Source organism: Podarcis gaigeae (genome assembly GCF_964106915.1).
Source record: "Podarcis gaigeae genome assembly, chromosome: 9".
Lineage (NCBI taxonomy): Eukaryota > Metazoa > Chordata > Lepidosauria > Squamata > Lacertidae > Podarcis > Podarcis gaigeae.
Genome location: NC_139685.1, coordinates 58,476,073 through 58,491,357, shown reverse-complemented (window position 1 = coordinate 58,491,357; position 15,285 = coordinate 58,476,073). Strand labels below are relative to the sequence as shown.

The 15,285-nt window shown below is 42.6% G+C and overlaps 1 protein-coding gene across 1 annotated transcript in view; it reads left to right on the top strand.

Moving 5' to 3' along the window:
- NFKB1 (nuclear factor kappa B subunit 1) overlaps positions 1-15,285 on the top strand; it is a 73,719-nt gene that overhangs the window by 44,833 nt on the left and 13,601 nt on the right. Inside the window, exons 12-17 of the mRNA XM_083756407.1 lie at positions 4,927-5,070; positions 6,352-6,444; positions 7,103-7,279; positions 7,644-7,785; positions 13,319-13,433; positions 14,384-14,585. Coding sequence (XP_083612533.1) covers positions 4,927-5,070; positions 6,352-6,444; positions 7,103-7,279; positions 7,644-7,785; positions 13,319-13,433; positions 14,384-14,585 — 873 coding nt within the window. The remainder of the gene's footprint in view (positions 1-4,926; positions 5,071-6,351; positions 6,445-7,102; positions 7,280-7,643; positions 7,786-13,318; positions 13,434-14,383; positions 14,586-15,285) is intronic.

The following is a 15,285-nucleotide window of genomic DNA, read 5'->3' as shown; positions in this document are numbered from 1 at the left end:
TGCGCAGCCTGGGAGTCATTTTGGACTCACAGCTGTCCATGGAGGCACAGGTTAAATCCGTGTCCAGGGCAGCTGTGTACCAGCTCCATCTGGTACGCAGGCTGAGACCCTATCTGCCTGCGGACTGCCTCGCCAGAGTGGTGCATGCTCTGGTTATCTCCCGCTTGGACTACTGCAATGCGCTCTACCAGAAAGTGACCCGGAAACTACAACTAATCCAGAACGCAGCAGCCAGACTGGTGACTGGGAGTGGCCGCCGAGACCATATAACACCGGTCTTGAAAGACCTACATTGGCTCCCAGTACGTTTCCGAGCACAATTCAAAGTGTTGGTGCTGACCTTTAAAGCCCTAAATGGCTTCGGTCCATTATACCTAAAGGAGCGTCTCCACCCCCATCGTTCTACCCGGGCACTGAGGTCCAGCACCGAGGGCCTTCTGGCGGTTCCCTCACTGCGAGAAGCCAAGTTACAGGGAACCAGGCAGAGGGCCTTCTCAGTAGTGGCGCCCTCCCTGTGGAATGCCCTCCAACCAGATGTCAAAGAGAACAACAACTACCAGACTTTTAGAAGACATCTGAAGGCAGCCCTGTTTAGGAATGCTTTTAATGTTTGATGTATCACAGTATTTTAATATTCTTTTGGAAGCCGCCCAGAGTGGCTGGGGAGGCCCAGCCAGATGGGCGGGGTATAAATATTATTATTATTATTAAATACATAGTTTTAAATTATACATTTTAATGTGTTTCTCGTGACATTATAGTTGATCCTTCAAGTTGTACTTAAGTGCTCCTAGTGTGTAAATGACTATATTTGTCAAATGTACCATTAGATTAGCATTAGAATTGCATTTCCACCTGTATGTAATACCAAATGCAAAAAAACTTCCATCTGGCTTACTTTTTAATTTGTGGAAGAAAGTAAAAGTATTTCCATACCTAAAAGTTCAATTAGATCCTCTTCTTTCTAACACTGACATGCCAGGTTGATCTGAGGACAACACCTGTGTTTGAAAATTGTCAAACATGCTATAACCTTTAAAGGCTTGAAAACTTTGGCACATGAGAAGCATTTGCATGTAGATGAGGCAGACAGATGAGGGAAGAACAAAGTTCGTAGTTGATGACGTTATCATAACTGGCAGGAAGTGATGTGTTGTCAGGTAATTTCCAGGTTTAATTGATGAACTCTGTGCACTTCTTTTTTTGGATTTTGTGGTGTATGCTTGAACTTTAAAGAAACTTTCAAAAACTCCCTTGACACCTCCAGATCTATCCTGGGACTAGCTTATTATTTTCAGGGGAAATGCCCAGATGATAATGATCTACTCTAAGGCAGGGCATGTCTTTTCTTCATCCCACTGTAAATATCCATGCGGTATTCTTTTAATTTAACAGTTCCATACTATGCTAGCTGGATGTTGTCCAAGGGCAGAAATATGTATTCATTTTGTGCAATTCTTGCTTCTTAGTATGTGACTATATACTTCAGTGTTTTGTGTATTTGGAGTATATACAAATACTCAGTAGTTGTGGTTTTGCAAGTCACTGAAAAGGCATGGAGATTCCTTTAAGGAAGTACCACTTTGAGGAAAAGTAGCTGCAAGCAAATAGTTATTACTTCTGCTCTCATACATCTAGTACAGAAGCCTAGGAATTTGCTGCATACCGTTTGTGCATCTGGCCCCATACTGTTTGCTCTGACTGGCAGTGACGCTTCAGGAGGTGGTTATTTGCACCCACTGCTACCTGATCCTTGATTAAGGATGCCAGGAATTGGATCTGGGACATTCTGCAGACAAAAACATGTGCTTTCCCATGAACATATTACCCCTTCCTAAGGGTAGGATAAGAAATAAATAATTGTACATGCAATTTACATTGCAAAATGAGAGAAATCCCATTGAAATGAAGGAAAGTTTCTCTCTGTGTGTTTTTTGCAATGCAAATCGTAGACATTTGGGAGCGGGGGTAGAGTAGACTGTGTCTGCAATGTGGTTCAAAGAGTGAAAGTGCCTTCCCGTCTTCAGTGGTAGTGTCCTGATCTGGACCCTTTGCTAGCAATTTGTAAGCAGGAAAACTGCACTCCCTGGCAGAACTATGCAATTGAGAAAAACATGTAGTTTGGCCCTTAGGTTAAGATTAATGGGTTGTATGCAAAATAATGGTACGTAGCAGCACCTTGTGCTATGGGGCTTTCCCCCTCCTTTCCCCAACCCTCTGGAGCAGATTTGGGGAGGTGGGGAGGGGAAGCAAATTAAAGTAGTTTTGCTCACACATTTATTTAGCTAAATACCACCCAGTCATAATTGGTAAAAGCTGCAGGAGGAATGGTACAATAAATTGGATTATATATCACGTTCTGTTTCAGCATTTTACTTGCTTCTAGCTAAAAAAAAAAAAACAAAAAACCACAAACCTAACGTGGATTACCTAATGCCTTTTAATTAGCTGAGCAACTGTATGTATACAGGATTAGCTTTTGAATTTGTCTGAGGTTTGCCTTGGCTGCCACTGTAGTTCCCTGACTTACCATACGCCTTGATTGCATCCTGGTATGCTCCCAGTTAGGTTAACTGGAGGTTCTGCAAGCAGGTGAAAGGCCCCTTGGGGGGACAGGGACTTGTGCATGCACAGGAGAACGTGGTACCTTCTCATCAGCCCCAGTCAACATGGTCAGTGGTCAGGACAGAGGAGAGCTGCAGTACGTCTCCCACCTAACCAATACCTCCCAGTGCATTCAGTGTTATCCTTCCGATTATGTCCCTCTCAGTATCGCTGTGCAGGGCAGTATTTCTTACCTGGTGTTATGTACTGAATTGAATAGGATCCAAACTGCAGCAGTCTGATTGGTCCTAGAACAATAGGATCCAAAAGGCAGCAGTCTGATTTGTCCTAGAACAATAGAATTCAGAATGCAGCAGTCTGATTGGTCCTAGAACAATGCAGCAGTATGATTGGTTGGCAGGAACCACCCAATCATGCTCCAGATAGAAGTGAATCAACAACCTGATTGGCTTACAGTAGAATTCTGGAATTAGCCAATCATGTGCAGCCCATTGTGTAAATAATGTATATAAAGCAGATACTTTGAGGGGACTTTCATTCATTCCTCCTCACCACTATGAGCTGAATAAAGAGCATGAAATCACTTTGCGACTCTGAGTATATTTCACCTGGCTTTCTTTCCATCCCCATGCATTTCTCCTGGTCATTGAGCAGGGCAAGGCAGCAGAGAGCTTGGCGCAGAGGCAAGCAGAGCAGACAGTTGACTCTACTGCTGCACCTACACCTTGCTGAGCTCTCCACTGCAATGCCCATATTCCTCTTAGTAACTAGCAATAGGAAGCCAGGGGAGCAGCGGTGCACAGAAAGCCAGCTGGTACTGGTCCCCTGTGCGACATTCATTTTATAATTAGGTTTTTCACACACTTTCATCTAGCAAATAATCCTCTCTGTTTTTCTTTATGAAATTGAACCTTTTAAACTGTGGGCACCCAATGCCAAATGCAGTAAATGAAAGTGAATTTTGTAGATTTCAAGAAAACTTACCTTCACTTGCATATTACGGGGTCCCCGCCGTGGGATCACATTCACCCAGTGCTATACCAGCTGCACTGGCTGCTGGTGGAGTACAGGATCAGGTTTAAGGTTCTGGTTTTAACCTTTAAAGACCTATATGGCCTAGGACCCTCGTACCTACAGGTCCACCTCTTCTGGTATGCCCTATGGAGGACCTTATGGTCTGCTAACAACACCACCTTGAAGATCCCGGGCCCCAGGGATATTAGACTGGCCTCGACTAGAGCCAGGGCCTTTTCAGCCATGGCCCCAGCTGGGCGGAACGCTCTCCCATAAGAGACCAGGGCCCTGCGGGATTTGACATCATTCTGCAGGGCCTGCAAGACGGAGCTGTTCTGCCAGGCCTTTGGGCAGGATGCAGTTTGACTTACTTGCCTTTGTATAAAACAAGCCCCCAACCCGCTCACAGGTCCTTGTATGATCGGTGGAAACAGTTGGCCCTGGCAAGTATTAACCACTCTCACTTCCAACCTGATAGTTGCCACCTGCCCAGATTTTAACTTGTCTGAATTAATTTTAAGATGTAGTTTAATTAATTGATGTCTGTTTTTATGCATATTGTGTTGTTTTTATGATGTTAGCCGCCCTGAGCCCAGCCTTGGCTGGGGAGGGAGGGATACAAATAAATTATTATTATTATTATTATTATTATTATTATTATTATTATTATTTTATTTATTGCATTAGGGTTTCTGGTTTGGACTGTGGTCATCTCAAAGCTTGTGCGTGTGCATGTGCATGCATGCTTTTTCACAGTAGAGTTTCTCTGCCGTGGTTCTTTCCCCTGACTTAGGCATTCAAAGCTTTATTGGTGGCTGTAAGAAGGCGCCAGTCACAGGCAAAGGAAGAGGTGCCATTTCAAACCAAATTATTTTCCTCAAATGGTTATTGTTCACTTGGTAGCAAACCACTGTTCCATTTGCATTGCAGCAAGGATGAGGAATCTGTGGCCTTTCAGATGATGCCGGACTATAAATCCCATTTTCCCCAACCATTGGCCATACTCACTGGAGCTGATGGGACTTGTAGTCCAGCAATATCTGGAAAGCTACAGGTTCTCCACACCTGTATTATAGGCTGTGTCTAAGTTAGGGATGGGGGAGAACTTGGATTCAGCCTGCATTTAAAGATACCCGATTCACACTTTCTGAAACAAGACGCAAACTGAAAGACAACCATCTTTTGAAATTCGCACTTCGCCGAATACTACAACTCCACTCAGTAGTTTGCAGTAGGAGATTTTGTTCCCCATTTGTTAACCTGTTAGGAGCCTATTGCCTCGAAAACAAAAGCAGACACACCTTAATTTTTTTGGTTAAATCTCTCTTGCTTAAAAAAAAAATGCAGATAAAGAAGAAGTCCAAAGAAAACGACAAAAGCTCATGCCTAACTTCTCAGATGGTTATGGCGGAAGTGGTGCAGGTGCAGGAGGTGGTGGAATGTATGGAGGAGGAGGAGGAGGAGGAGGTGTTGGAGGCGGTGCCGGATCAGGTAAAAATGAATGACAGCTGAAGTGACCAATGAGATGCACATTTTTGAGATGTTCTCCTTGACTATTGAAATGCCCTTCATTATGAGTTGTATAAGGACGCAGGTGGCGCTGTGGGTTAAACCACAGAGCCTTGGGCTTGCCGATCAGAAGGTCATGGTTCGAATCACCGCAACAGGGTGAACTCCTGTTGTTCATTCCCTGCTCCTGCCAACCTAGCAGTTCAAAAGCATGCAGTGCAAGTAGATAAATAGGTACCACTCCAATGGGAAAGTAAATGGCGTTTCTGTGCACTGCTCTGGTTCGCCAGAAGCAGTTTAGTCATGCTGGCCACATGACCCGAAAACTGTACACTGGCTCCCTCAGGCAGTAAAGCGAGATGAGCACCGCAACCCCAGAGCCATCTGCGACTGGACCTAATAGTCGGGGGGTCCCCTTTACCTTTACCTTTATGAGTTGTATAAGGCAGGTGACTTTATATGCTGCAAGGATTCTTGGTGGGTGCTGTGTATCTCCTGTGTTTCTGCATACAGAAACACATGGTGCTCTCTCCCTTATGTTCCTTGATCCCTGTATGATCCTTTTCTAATCCAGGCCAATATTGGGATTAGGGGAAGAGGAAAAAAAGCTCCTGCTCTCATCACCGGTTTCCCCAAGTGCCAGGCTTTCTTCTTGTAGAGGATGGTTAAGCCCTAAATTGGCTGTGATCCACAGGATAAATCCATGCTTGCAAATGGGGGTTCCGGTATTGTCTGCTGCTCACAGATACAGTGGGGTGGATTATTTAATATCTTTTGATGGAAGTATATTCCTGACATGATTGCTGGTATGACCAATTCCTAAGAGAAGAGATTGGCTCCCATTCTTAAAGTTGCATTACAAGCACATGTGGTTAGTTGCAATCGTTGTATGCTTGCACTGTATATTATTGTAAAATACATTGAAGGGGCATTTTCTAGGCATTTGAACATGTTAGCTGCCTTGAGAAAAGAGTTAAGAAAAATTTAATGGAGCTGTTCAGTTGTTGTTGTTTTTTTTAAAAAAGACTGTTATTTATATCCTACCTTTTTATCCATGGAATGGAAAGAGATGCGTGTAAGAAGACCTTCCAAGCCGCCTATTTAAAACTGGGCATTTTATTGGTTGTTGGCTAGTGAATACTTTTTGTGTATTTATCTGGGAAGCTTCAGTTAATGACTGATCTCTCTCTCTCTCTCTCTCTCTCTCTCTCTCTCTCTGTGTGTGTGTGTGTGTGTGTGTGTGTGTTTTCTTACTGTTTTTAGGGTATGGATACCCATCCTATGGGTTTTCTGGTTATGGGCATTCAATGCACTTCCATTCCAGCACAAACAAGACTGGTGCAGGAATGAAGCATGGTAAGCATCAAATAATGTGGCGTTTTTTATTTTAAAAATATGTTGAATTTAATTAATTTAATTTAATGCATGCTTTAATATCAACAAAATAAGCATCACTGCTATGTAGTATTTAAACAACATAAACTGGATTTCTCATACAATGATTGGTTTTATATATTTTATTACTACTACTACTATTTAGTTGCATCCATCTACATTGTCCTTTAGAAAGAACTGGTTTGATAGGTCTCTACCACAAGTGGCTTCAAATCTAAAAATATAGACAATGGAAACCAAGAAGGGGTGGAATGGAGACAGAAGAGACGGGAAGAGTGTGCAAAGATTGCAACTACATGTGCTAGACTTCATTACATGAGAGTATTAGGGTGGGTGGACACAAAGTGTTTCACAGATTGATAAATTCCAGTTGTGTGAATTTCCAAGAGTTGGGAAATATTATCAGATGCCTTTTGCTTGTACATGAGTTTGCTCCCAATTTTAAGCCTGGGCAGGTTGAAGCTGTTTGCAAATACATACTCTGATACTGAATTCTGTTTTATTGTTGTTATTATTATTATTAATAATAATAATAATACATTTTTTTGTTTTAATTTTGTTTTACTTTACTTAATTGGTATAGGAGGGGTAAGCTAATACTGATTACTTCTCTTTTAAGGACTGTCAAATGGCATGCCAAAAAATGATGGTGAAATCTGCTGCAACAAAAAACGCAGTGTGAAATTCAAGGAGAAAGTAGAGGATGACGAGAAAAGCAAAACCAGGACTAGCACAACTCCCAAAGAAGTTGAAGAAGATGCCTTACCATGTTATGATGCAGACATTTGTTTACAAGGTAACTGGCTTGATTTTGTACTAAGCTAGGAAGGAGAAATTTGGGTCAGGCTTGAACTCTTATGTACTTCAAAAGTGGCCATGTTTGATCTGTTTTGGAGCTACAGGGAGAGTAGAGCTACTTCTGAAGCTCCCCATCATTCTTCTCTTGCTCAGATTAAAATCTGAGCTGAAGAAGGATTCCTAGCCGGGAGGTAATCCTGGAATCTTGTAGTTCATGAGTTAGCTCTAAGGCTATCTTGGAAGTGAATTGCTTGGAATTGAAACTTCTCTGTTCTCTAGCAGCAAAGTTCTGATCAGTGGTTGTGACTGAACTGTGCCTGATTGGTGCCCTGATACATTTTGTGTGTTTTCACCCCCAATAGATGGTTTGTTTTTGGAGAAGGCCATGGAGTTAGCTAAGCGTCATGCAAATGCCCTTTTTGACTATGCAGTAACTGGAGATGTGAAGATGCTACTGGCTGTTCAGCGCCACCTTACAGCTGCCCAGGATGAAAATGGTGACAAGTAAGTCTGGGACACCAAAACCCTCTTTAACACGATGGAGGACAATTTTGCATCTGATAAGAAATTCACTTCCAAGTTCCTGAAAGTGTTGGGGGGGGGTCCTCTCTTTAGTCTACAGTTCTGTGCATGCTTAGCTTAGAGTAAATCTTACTGAATTCAGTGAGATTTCCAAGTAAACATGTGCACTGTTGTTTTTAACAATTCTTCCTGTGTGATAAATGTCATATTCTACTCATGAGATGATGCAAGAATGGAAAGTAGAAGTTCCAAAATGAGGATGCATTCCAGTGATTCATTGTAGGTGTTTCTCATTTAGAAACAGAAGCAAAATGACTCCCTTTTGACTTCTGAAGCAGATAAAATCCATCCTGGCCCTTTTCCAGCATTCCTCAAGAATTTAGGTTCTTGGAGTTCCTTCCCTTACGATTGATTCCAGCCGACTTCTCTTGCAGAATATCTGTTTGGAGAAGGGGTGAGGAATACAAAGAGAAGGTGGGACTCTCACAAAAACAGCTGTCCAAGGGGAGTGTTGAGACTTGCTTTTACTATCACCATCCTTTGAAAATTCAGGGGGTTCACTCTTCAGGAGGCCTGCCAAGTCCTGTGATGAAGAGCTCCGACTTCCCAGGCTACTCCATTAAAGTCATATCACGTGATGTGGTCTTAGAAGTAGGGTGACTTGCCACAGGGATCTTTGTCTGAGCCTCTAGAGCAGGAATGGGGGCCAATTTTGTGGGCCAAATGCAGTCCTCCAGGCCTCCTTACCTGGCCTCCAGGCCACACTCTTCCTGAGCTTACACCCTTTACCAGCTCTGCTCCATACTGACCTCTGCAATGAGTTGGATGCTCTTACTTGACTTCATGGAGGCTAGAAAAGGGTGCATGTGTATAGGAAGTAACCTACTGTACAAAGATAAAATCCACATTTATTGCGCTGCAGACTTTGACCTCTGGCCCTGGCCGCCAATGACATTTGCCTCCCTAGAGTTAAACAAGTCCATCACCCCTTCTAATGTATCCCCACTACCCCACCCTCCCCTGTCATAATTTATTCCTTGTACCAGCCTTCTACAATTATGCTTGCCATGGCAAGCATGACAACACCATCCAGTGAGTGTGATGGGCAGCAAACCTTGTTTGCAGTTTTTTGAAGCTGCAGGATCTTCACATCAGCTTCCTACCATTCCCCACCCCATTCTTAGCTTCAAAGTTGGCCTGACCCTTGGCCAAACTTCTTGGCTTCTGCTCAATGGCCATTCTCTTAAGAACTGCTGCCATGTATCTGCTAAAGCCAGCACAGTCCCTGCTGATCTATTTCCTGTGGGAAAGAGAAGTGGGGCAGATTCTCTTTTAGCTGCTGCTCCACAGAGGAACCAGTAGTTCCATGGCTGTGCAGTGGCTGATGCCTGCACATTCCCCACCTCTTTTCTGTGGGAAGAAGGGGGGAGACTACTTCAGAAGACAAACAGGATAGCTCAGTTGGTTAGAGCGTGGTGCTGATAACGCCAAGGTTGCAGGTTCAGTCTCCAGACAGCTGCATATTCCTGCATTGCATACAGTTGGACTAGATGACTAGATGAATTCCATCTCTACAGTTTTATGAAATCTGAGCCCCTTTCGTGAGCAGCGTCCGAAGCTGGAATTCCTCCACTTGCCTTTGCAAGGGCTTCCTTTGCTGTTTGTGGGAAGCACTTGCACCCACCAAGAAGAAACTGGCTGTCACAGTTTTTTGCTTGGATAGCAAAGAGCAGCCCCAAATTGCATGTCCCTGTTGTCTATTCCATGCTTTGGTCCACCCGATTGCAATGCTCTGGGGAGGCAGTTCCCTCCCCTAAGATCCAATGAAATGTATTCCAGGGGAAGGCAAAGTGCTTAGGGGCAGGGTTTAATTATCTATGGCAGAGGTTTTCAAACTTCCTGTTTTCAGGGATTGCTTTCCAGACTGATTCATCTGCTGAGGGACCCCTGTGTGTAGGTAGAGGATGCTGCAGACTGATGAGTGTGCTAGGATGCACACTTAGTTCATGTAGGTTGGGCCTCACTGTTTTACCCCATTTGAACTGAGAGTGCACTCGAGAATGACCACTTCTGTGTGGCAAGGGGATCGTGGCAAGCTTGCTGCCTTTCATGCTGTCTGCCATAACTGTGTTCATTCCTTGATACACTTTCATGGAACCTATGGGCTTCCCAGTACATAGTTTTCAGAAAATCAGTGGTCTAAACTGAAACTTCACAATAAATTTCCAATGGGGCCCATAGCTCATGATGTGCATGTAAAAGTCCTGGAATGTCCAGATAGAGGAGATCCTTTTTCTGAGAGAGAGAGCTACTGCTAATTAGAGTAAACAGTAGAGAAGGCAAGCAAGAAGTCTCTGACCAGCCCACTTCCTTGCTTTGATTCAGAATCTTGCACAATCCTGGGTTGGCTGCTACCCTGGGTTTCTGCTCAAGCCTTATCCCAATGACTTCCCTGGGTCCATCCCTGTAATATCCATCCAATAAACTGCCAGTGAATCTCACCACTTGCAGCGTGGGTTTCTTCCCTGAACACACTCTGGGACAAGGACGGGATGGGAAATTCCCTTCTCTGAGGAAGTATTAGTATTACTCAGCGCATCTCCGCCTAGAGGGATATGTTGCAATACAACTGTGGCTCTGTAGAGCAAGGAGGAAAGCATTTGGTAATAGGTTTCAGCATATCTATTCTCCAAATTAAAATCTAGCACATTGTCCAAGCTCAACCTCTATGTTCCAAGGTTGTATTAAATTTTCACGGAAGCTGTGTTACATTCCTGAAATTTCCTTTCACCCTGAAGACTCAACAAAGTATAAACCTACCTAAGCATTTTCCAGAGGCAGTGCAGGACATTTTTAAAAGTTGTCTTGTGTCTTGTGTGTGTGTGTGTGTGTGTGCTTAAGTTATTACAAGTATTTAAATCAATTTACAAGTCATACAAATACTGTTGCTGACAAAATTGAATTTATCACAGCCCTGATCTAAAAATATCAAATAACTAAAACTTACAAATGGTATCGAACTCTATGCTATTCAGTACTGATTGGGAAATAAAGAAAGCATGCAGGATACAGATGTAGACACGGGCTTACAATGAAAAGCAATGTAAAATAAATGCTGCTGTATTTCATAGTGGGGGCCTTGGTTTCTAAGCTCCTAACGTAATTGCTGACCAAATTAAGGCAGCATTCTGCTGGCCAGTCTTTATGATACTCACTGGTGTCCCAATTGGCTGTAAAATAACCTGTTACAGGGAAAGGGTTTTTGCAATTTATAATGCAACTTATATTAGCTGAATGACTTCCACCTAAAAAAATAAGTGAATTGCTTTAAGGTGCCAGATCATTTCTAGCCGCTTCTGAGCAATTGCAGTGCCAATAGAAGACGGGTTCAGCTCTGCCAGCTGTAATATAAGCTGACCCACCCCAATAATTTTAGCAGCATGAGTCCTAGTCACATTGTGGCGATGAAATAGGAAGTTCTTTCAAGGCAGATTTCTCTTGTTGCTGTTCAGAACGAAATGCAAAAGCTCCAAATTAATTGTGTCCACGCAGGCCAAATTCATACATTATCCATAAATGCCAGTTGAGCTGTTACAGTTCAGCTAATTTCAGCGCTACTTGGGTACCTTTCTAATAGAAGAGATTGTGTGAGTTGGGCCACACAATAGCCTCCATGGCTATTGCCCGTTGTGAACAAATGGAACTTTCATGTTCAAAGGAAGCTTAGCTGAGTATGAGATTGCCAAACGGCAAACAACATGGAATTGTTACCATCTTCATCCCCTGCTTGAAAACTGCCAGGTATCTGCCCGGCTGCTATTGGGGACAGAATGCTAGTGTAGTCATATCTGACTCTGATCCAACAAGACAGCTTTTTATAATTCAATTATTTATTTAATTGCGGCATTTGCATTCGAGTTCTCTGGGTGGCGTGCTTCAAATTGCTAACATTCTGTGTGTAAATATACACACACACAGAAGCGTGCAGGCACACAGCACAGATTAAGTGATAAAATTAAACAAAAGACAAGTTTAAATCCTTTTAAAAAGCCAAAACTCGACAGTCCAATTAAAAAGCCCTTATGGGGCCCCTAAAAAGCCACAAAGAATGGGTCAAAAAGACTTTGCCCGAAACTGATAAGAATGCAAAGGAGGTGCCAGGTGAGTGTGCCTGAGGAAGGCATCTCACAACTAGGATGCTATCACACCAAAAGACTTCTCCTGTAGCCGCCTGCCAGGTTTCGCTGGCAGGTGAGTCATTGTAAAATGGAAAGGCACCGATCCTGCCCTCCATAAATATGGGAAAGGGAAACAAACCATTTACAGTTTTTTCCTCTTGAAAACTCATGGTTTTGATTTGATTCCTGCTTCATGGGGACGGATTTTACCTCTTGATGCTGACTGCCTAAAGAAAAAGAAGTTTTAAAAGTATTTAGCATCAAGGGTGGTCTGCGATAGGTTTCACAAAGGAGGTGGTCAGCTTCAGACTAAATCTTAAAATCAGAAACATCAAGGGGTCAAATTGTTGGGTGTTCCCATAGTTTTTTTTTAACCACCTTTTTTGCATCCTGAAATAATGGATATATTGTGCAGTCAGATTGTGGTCACAATACTGAAAACCAGAGAAGCTGGATTTTGTAATGATTCCATTTACATACCAAGTGTGCACAGAGTGGGGGGTGTCCCCTTTTACATATCACATTTTCCCACTGAATCTTGTGGTTTTGAATCACATTCGGTATAAAAATGGAGAAAGCTTCATGTTGAGCCCAAAATTAGTGAATTCCTTGGGGGGAAAACAATTCCTCTGGTACTGTTTAGGAACAGCCATGAGACTTATTAAACATGTTTCACTCTAAAACCATGATGCATTGAACACTTTGCAAACCAAAATTGTTTATTATTAAAACTCTGTTTTATTATTATTAAAACTCTCAGTTTACAAGGCTTACAGTGGTTTTTGATATACAGTGGTACCTCGGGTTACAGACACTTCAGTTTACAGACTCTTCAGGTTATAGACTCCGCTAACCCAGAAATAGTAGCTCGGGTTAAGTACTTTGCTTCAGGATGAGAACAGAAATCGCGCAGTGGCGCCACTGCAACAGCGGGAGACCCCATTAGCTAAAGTGGTGCTTCAGATTAAGAACAGTTAAAGGTTAAGTACGGACTTCCAGAATGAATTAAGTTCTTAACCGAAGGTACAACTGTCCACACATACACATTCATTTCACAGAGTTTTGATAACATGCACAAATGTTAGCCACATGTCCAGTAATGAAATAGATTTGAAACAGAATTGGTGAGAGCATATAGCCCTCCAGCTTGTTGGTGGACTTCAGTTCCCATCATCCCTGATCCATTGGCCTTGCTGGCTGAGGCTGATGGAAAATGGAGTAAAGCAGCACCAATACCGTTCCCCATGCATGCCATAAATACCTCTTTCCCTATCTGTTTTACATTGTGTAGCTTAATATGTGTATTTCTTTCCCCATCCCCCTTTGTTCAATATCAGCGTACTTCACTTAGCAATTATTCATCTTCATAAGGAGCTGGTGAGGAACCTCTTAGAAGTGGTAGCAGATTTGAATGCTGATGATGTCCTCAATGTGAGAAATGACCTTTATCAGGTATGGAAACCATGGGGAGGACGATCTCTGCTTCAGCATCTTTTGCTCTCACTTATGACTCTTCAAGAACCACGCAATATATTGCAAAATTCAGAGAACGGCAAATTTCAATGGATGCACATGAACCTTGTTTTGGAAAGAGCGAATTAGGTCGATTCGCCTTTGCACACATGCTGAATTCAGTTTCTCCTCCCTCCCTACCTGTGGAATGCTTTGACAGACACTGCAGGGAGGCAATGCCATGTCAAATGACATGGGTGCCAAAAAGTCTAATGAAAGATGCCTCACTATTTAATCTCTCTGACTGCTCAACTCGTGTGAACCAACCCAAGTTACCTTTTGTACTCATTGTAAAACAGAGATGAGGAAAATGTGTATTTTTGCCCCACCCAACTTGGGTGATGATCAGGGATTATCCTTGTTTTAAGTAAGACAAGGGCGTATTGAACATTGATCAGGTTAATCTGGGGAAATCCTTTTTTCCCCTATTTGTATTGCATTTGTTTGTTACATTTAAGTCAGCCTTTCTATAAAAAGATGCCCTGGGTGGCTTACAAGGTCCAATAAATAAGTAACACTATAATAAATATCAAAAGGAAAATATCAAAAGGAAAGTGTAAGAATTGGGTTAGGGCAAAAAAAATATTAATTAAAATTATCAACTAGTTGGGTAGCACTCAACTAAGTTCTACTCAGAGTATACCCACTGAAATGAATGTTCATGAGTAAATTAGGTTCATTAATTGCAATAGATCTGCTGAGTAAAACTTACCTGAATACCAGCCAATGAAAGTAAAAAATGCAGATTAAAATGCATAGCACATTGTTTTGTGGACGTTTTGCTTGGTACTGGGATTTTTCTTTTTCTTTTTTAACAGATTCAGTTGCATAAATGGTGTTTATGATTATCACTGCATTTGGGTGATTCCTATTTTCTTTTCTTTTTGCAGACTCCCTTGCACTTGGCTGTTATCACAAAGCAGGCAGGAGTGGTGAAGGACTTGCTTAGAGCTGGGGCAGATGTGAGCCTCTTGGACCGCTATGGCAATTCGGTCTTGCATCTAGCAGCGAAGCAAGGAGACGAGAAGGTGTTGAGTATGCTGCTTAGCCACAAAGAGACCTCTCTGATGAGAGACCTTCCTAATGGGGAAGGTAGGCAAATGACACAGAGCAATTTTGGCTATACATCTCTCAAACTCTGTAGGATCATGCAGAACATAGCATTTTATCAGTCACTTCTTCAGGACAGATGTCTGATTCAGTCCCAGTGTTGTCAATCAACAGATGGGCTGTTGCATCAAAACACATGCAAATTTCTTCCAGATGCATGTTTTATATACTGTGTCATCGGCATAAATGGTGATTTTCCGAGTTTTGTACATAAACAGCAGCAGCAAACCAAAACTATAACAGGAAGTCAGGCTTCTGCCCTAAAGCAGCTTGCAACCTAAAGTCAACAGTGGAGAAGAGTAACTGCAGGAAGGGAGTGGCAGAATCTTTATGTCAGTCTCCCACACAAATAACCAGGCAGAAGCTGCAGAAAGCCACGTAACACTGCCTCTCAACTTATCTCCCCTGCCCCTATTACTTTTTGAAAGAGAAAGCATAAGGGTTTTTTCATTTTAAAAATGTTGCATTCATAGTCCTTGTTTCCAAAAAAATGTTTATTTATTAAACTTAGAATTGTAAAGTTGGAAGGGACCCCAAGGGACTAGTCCAGCCCCCAGCAATGCAGGAATCTCAGCTAAAGCATCAATGACAGATGGCCATCCAACCTCTGCTTTAAAACCTCCAAGGAAGGAGAGACCACAACATCTCGAGGGAGTCTGTTCCACTGTCGAACAGCTGTCAG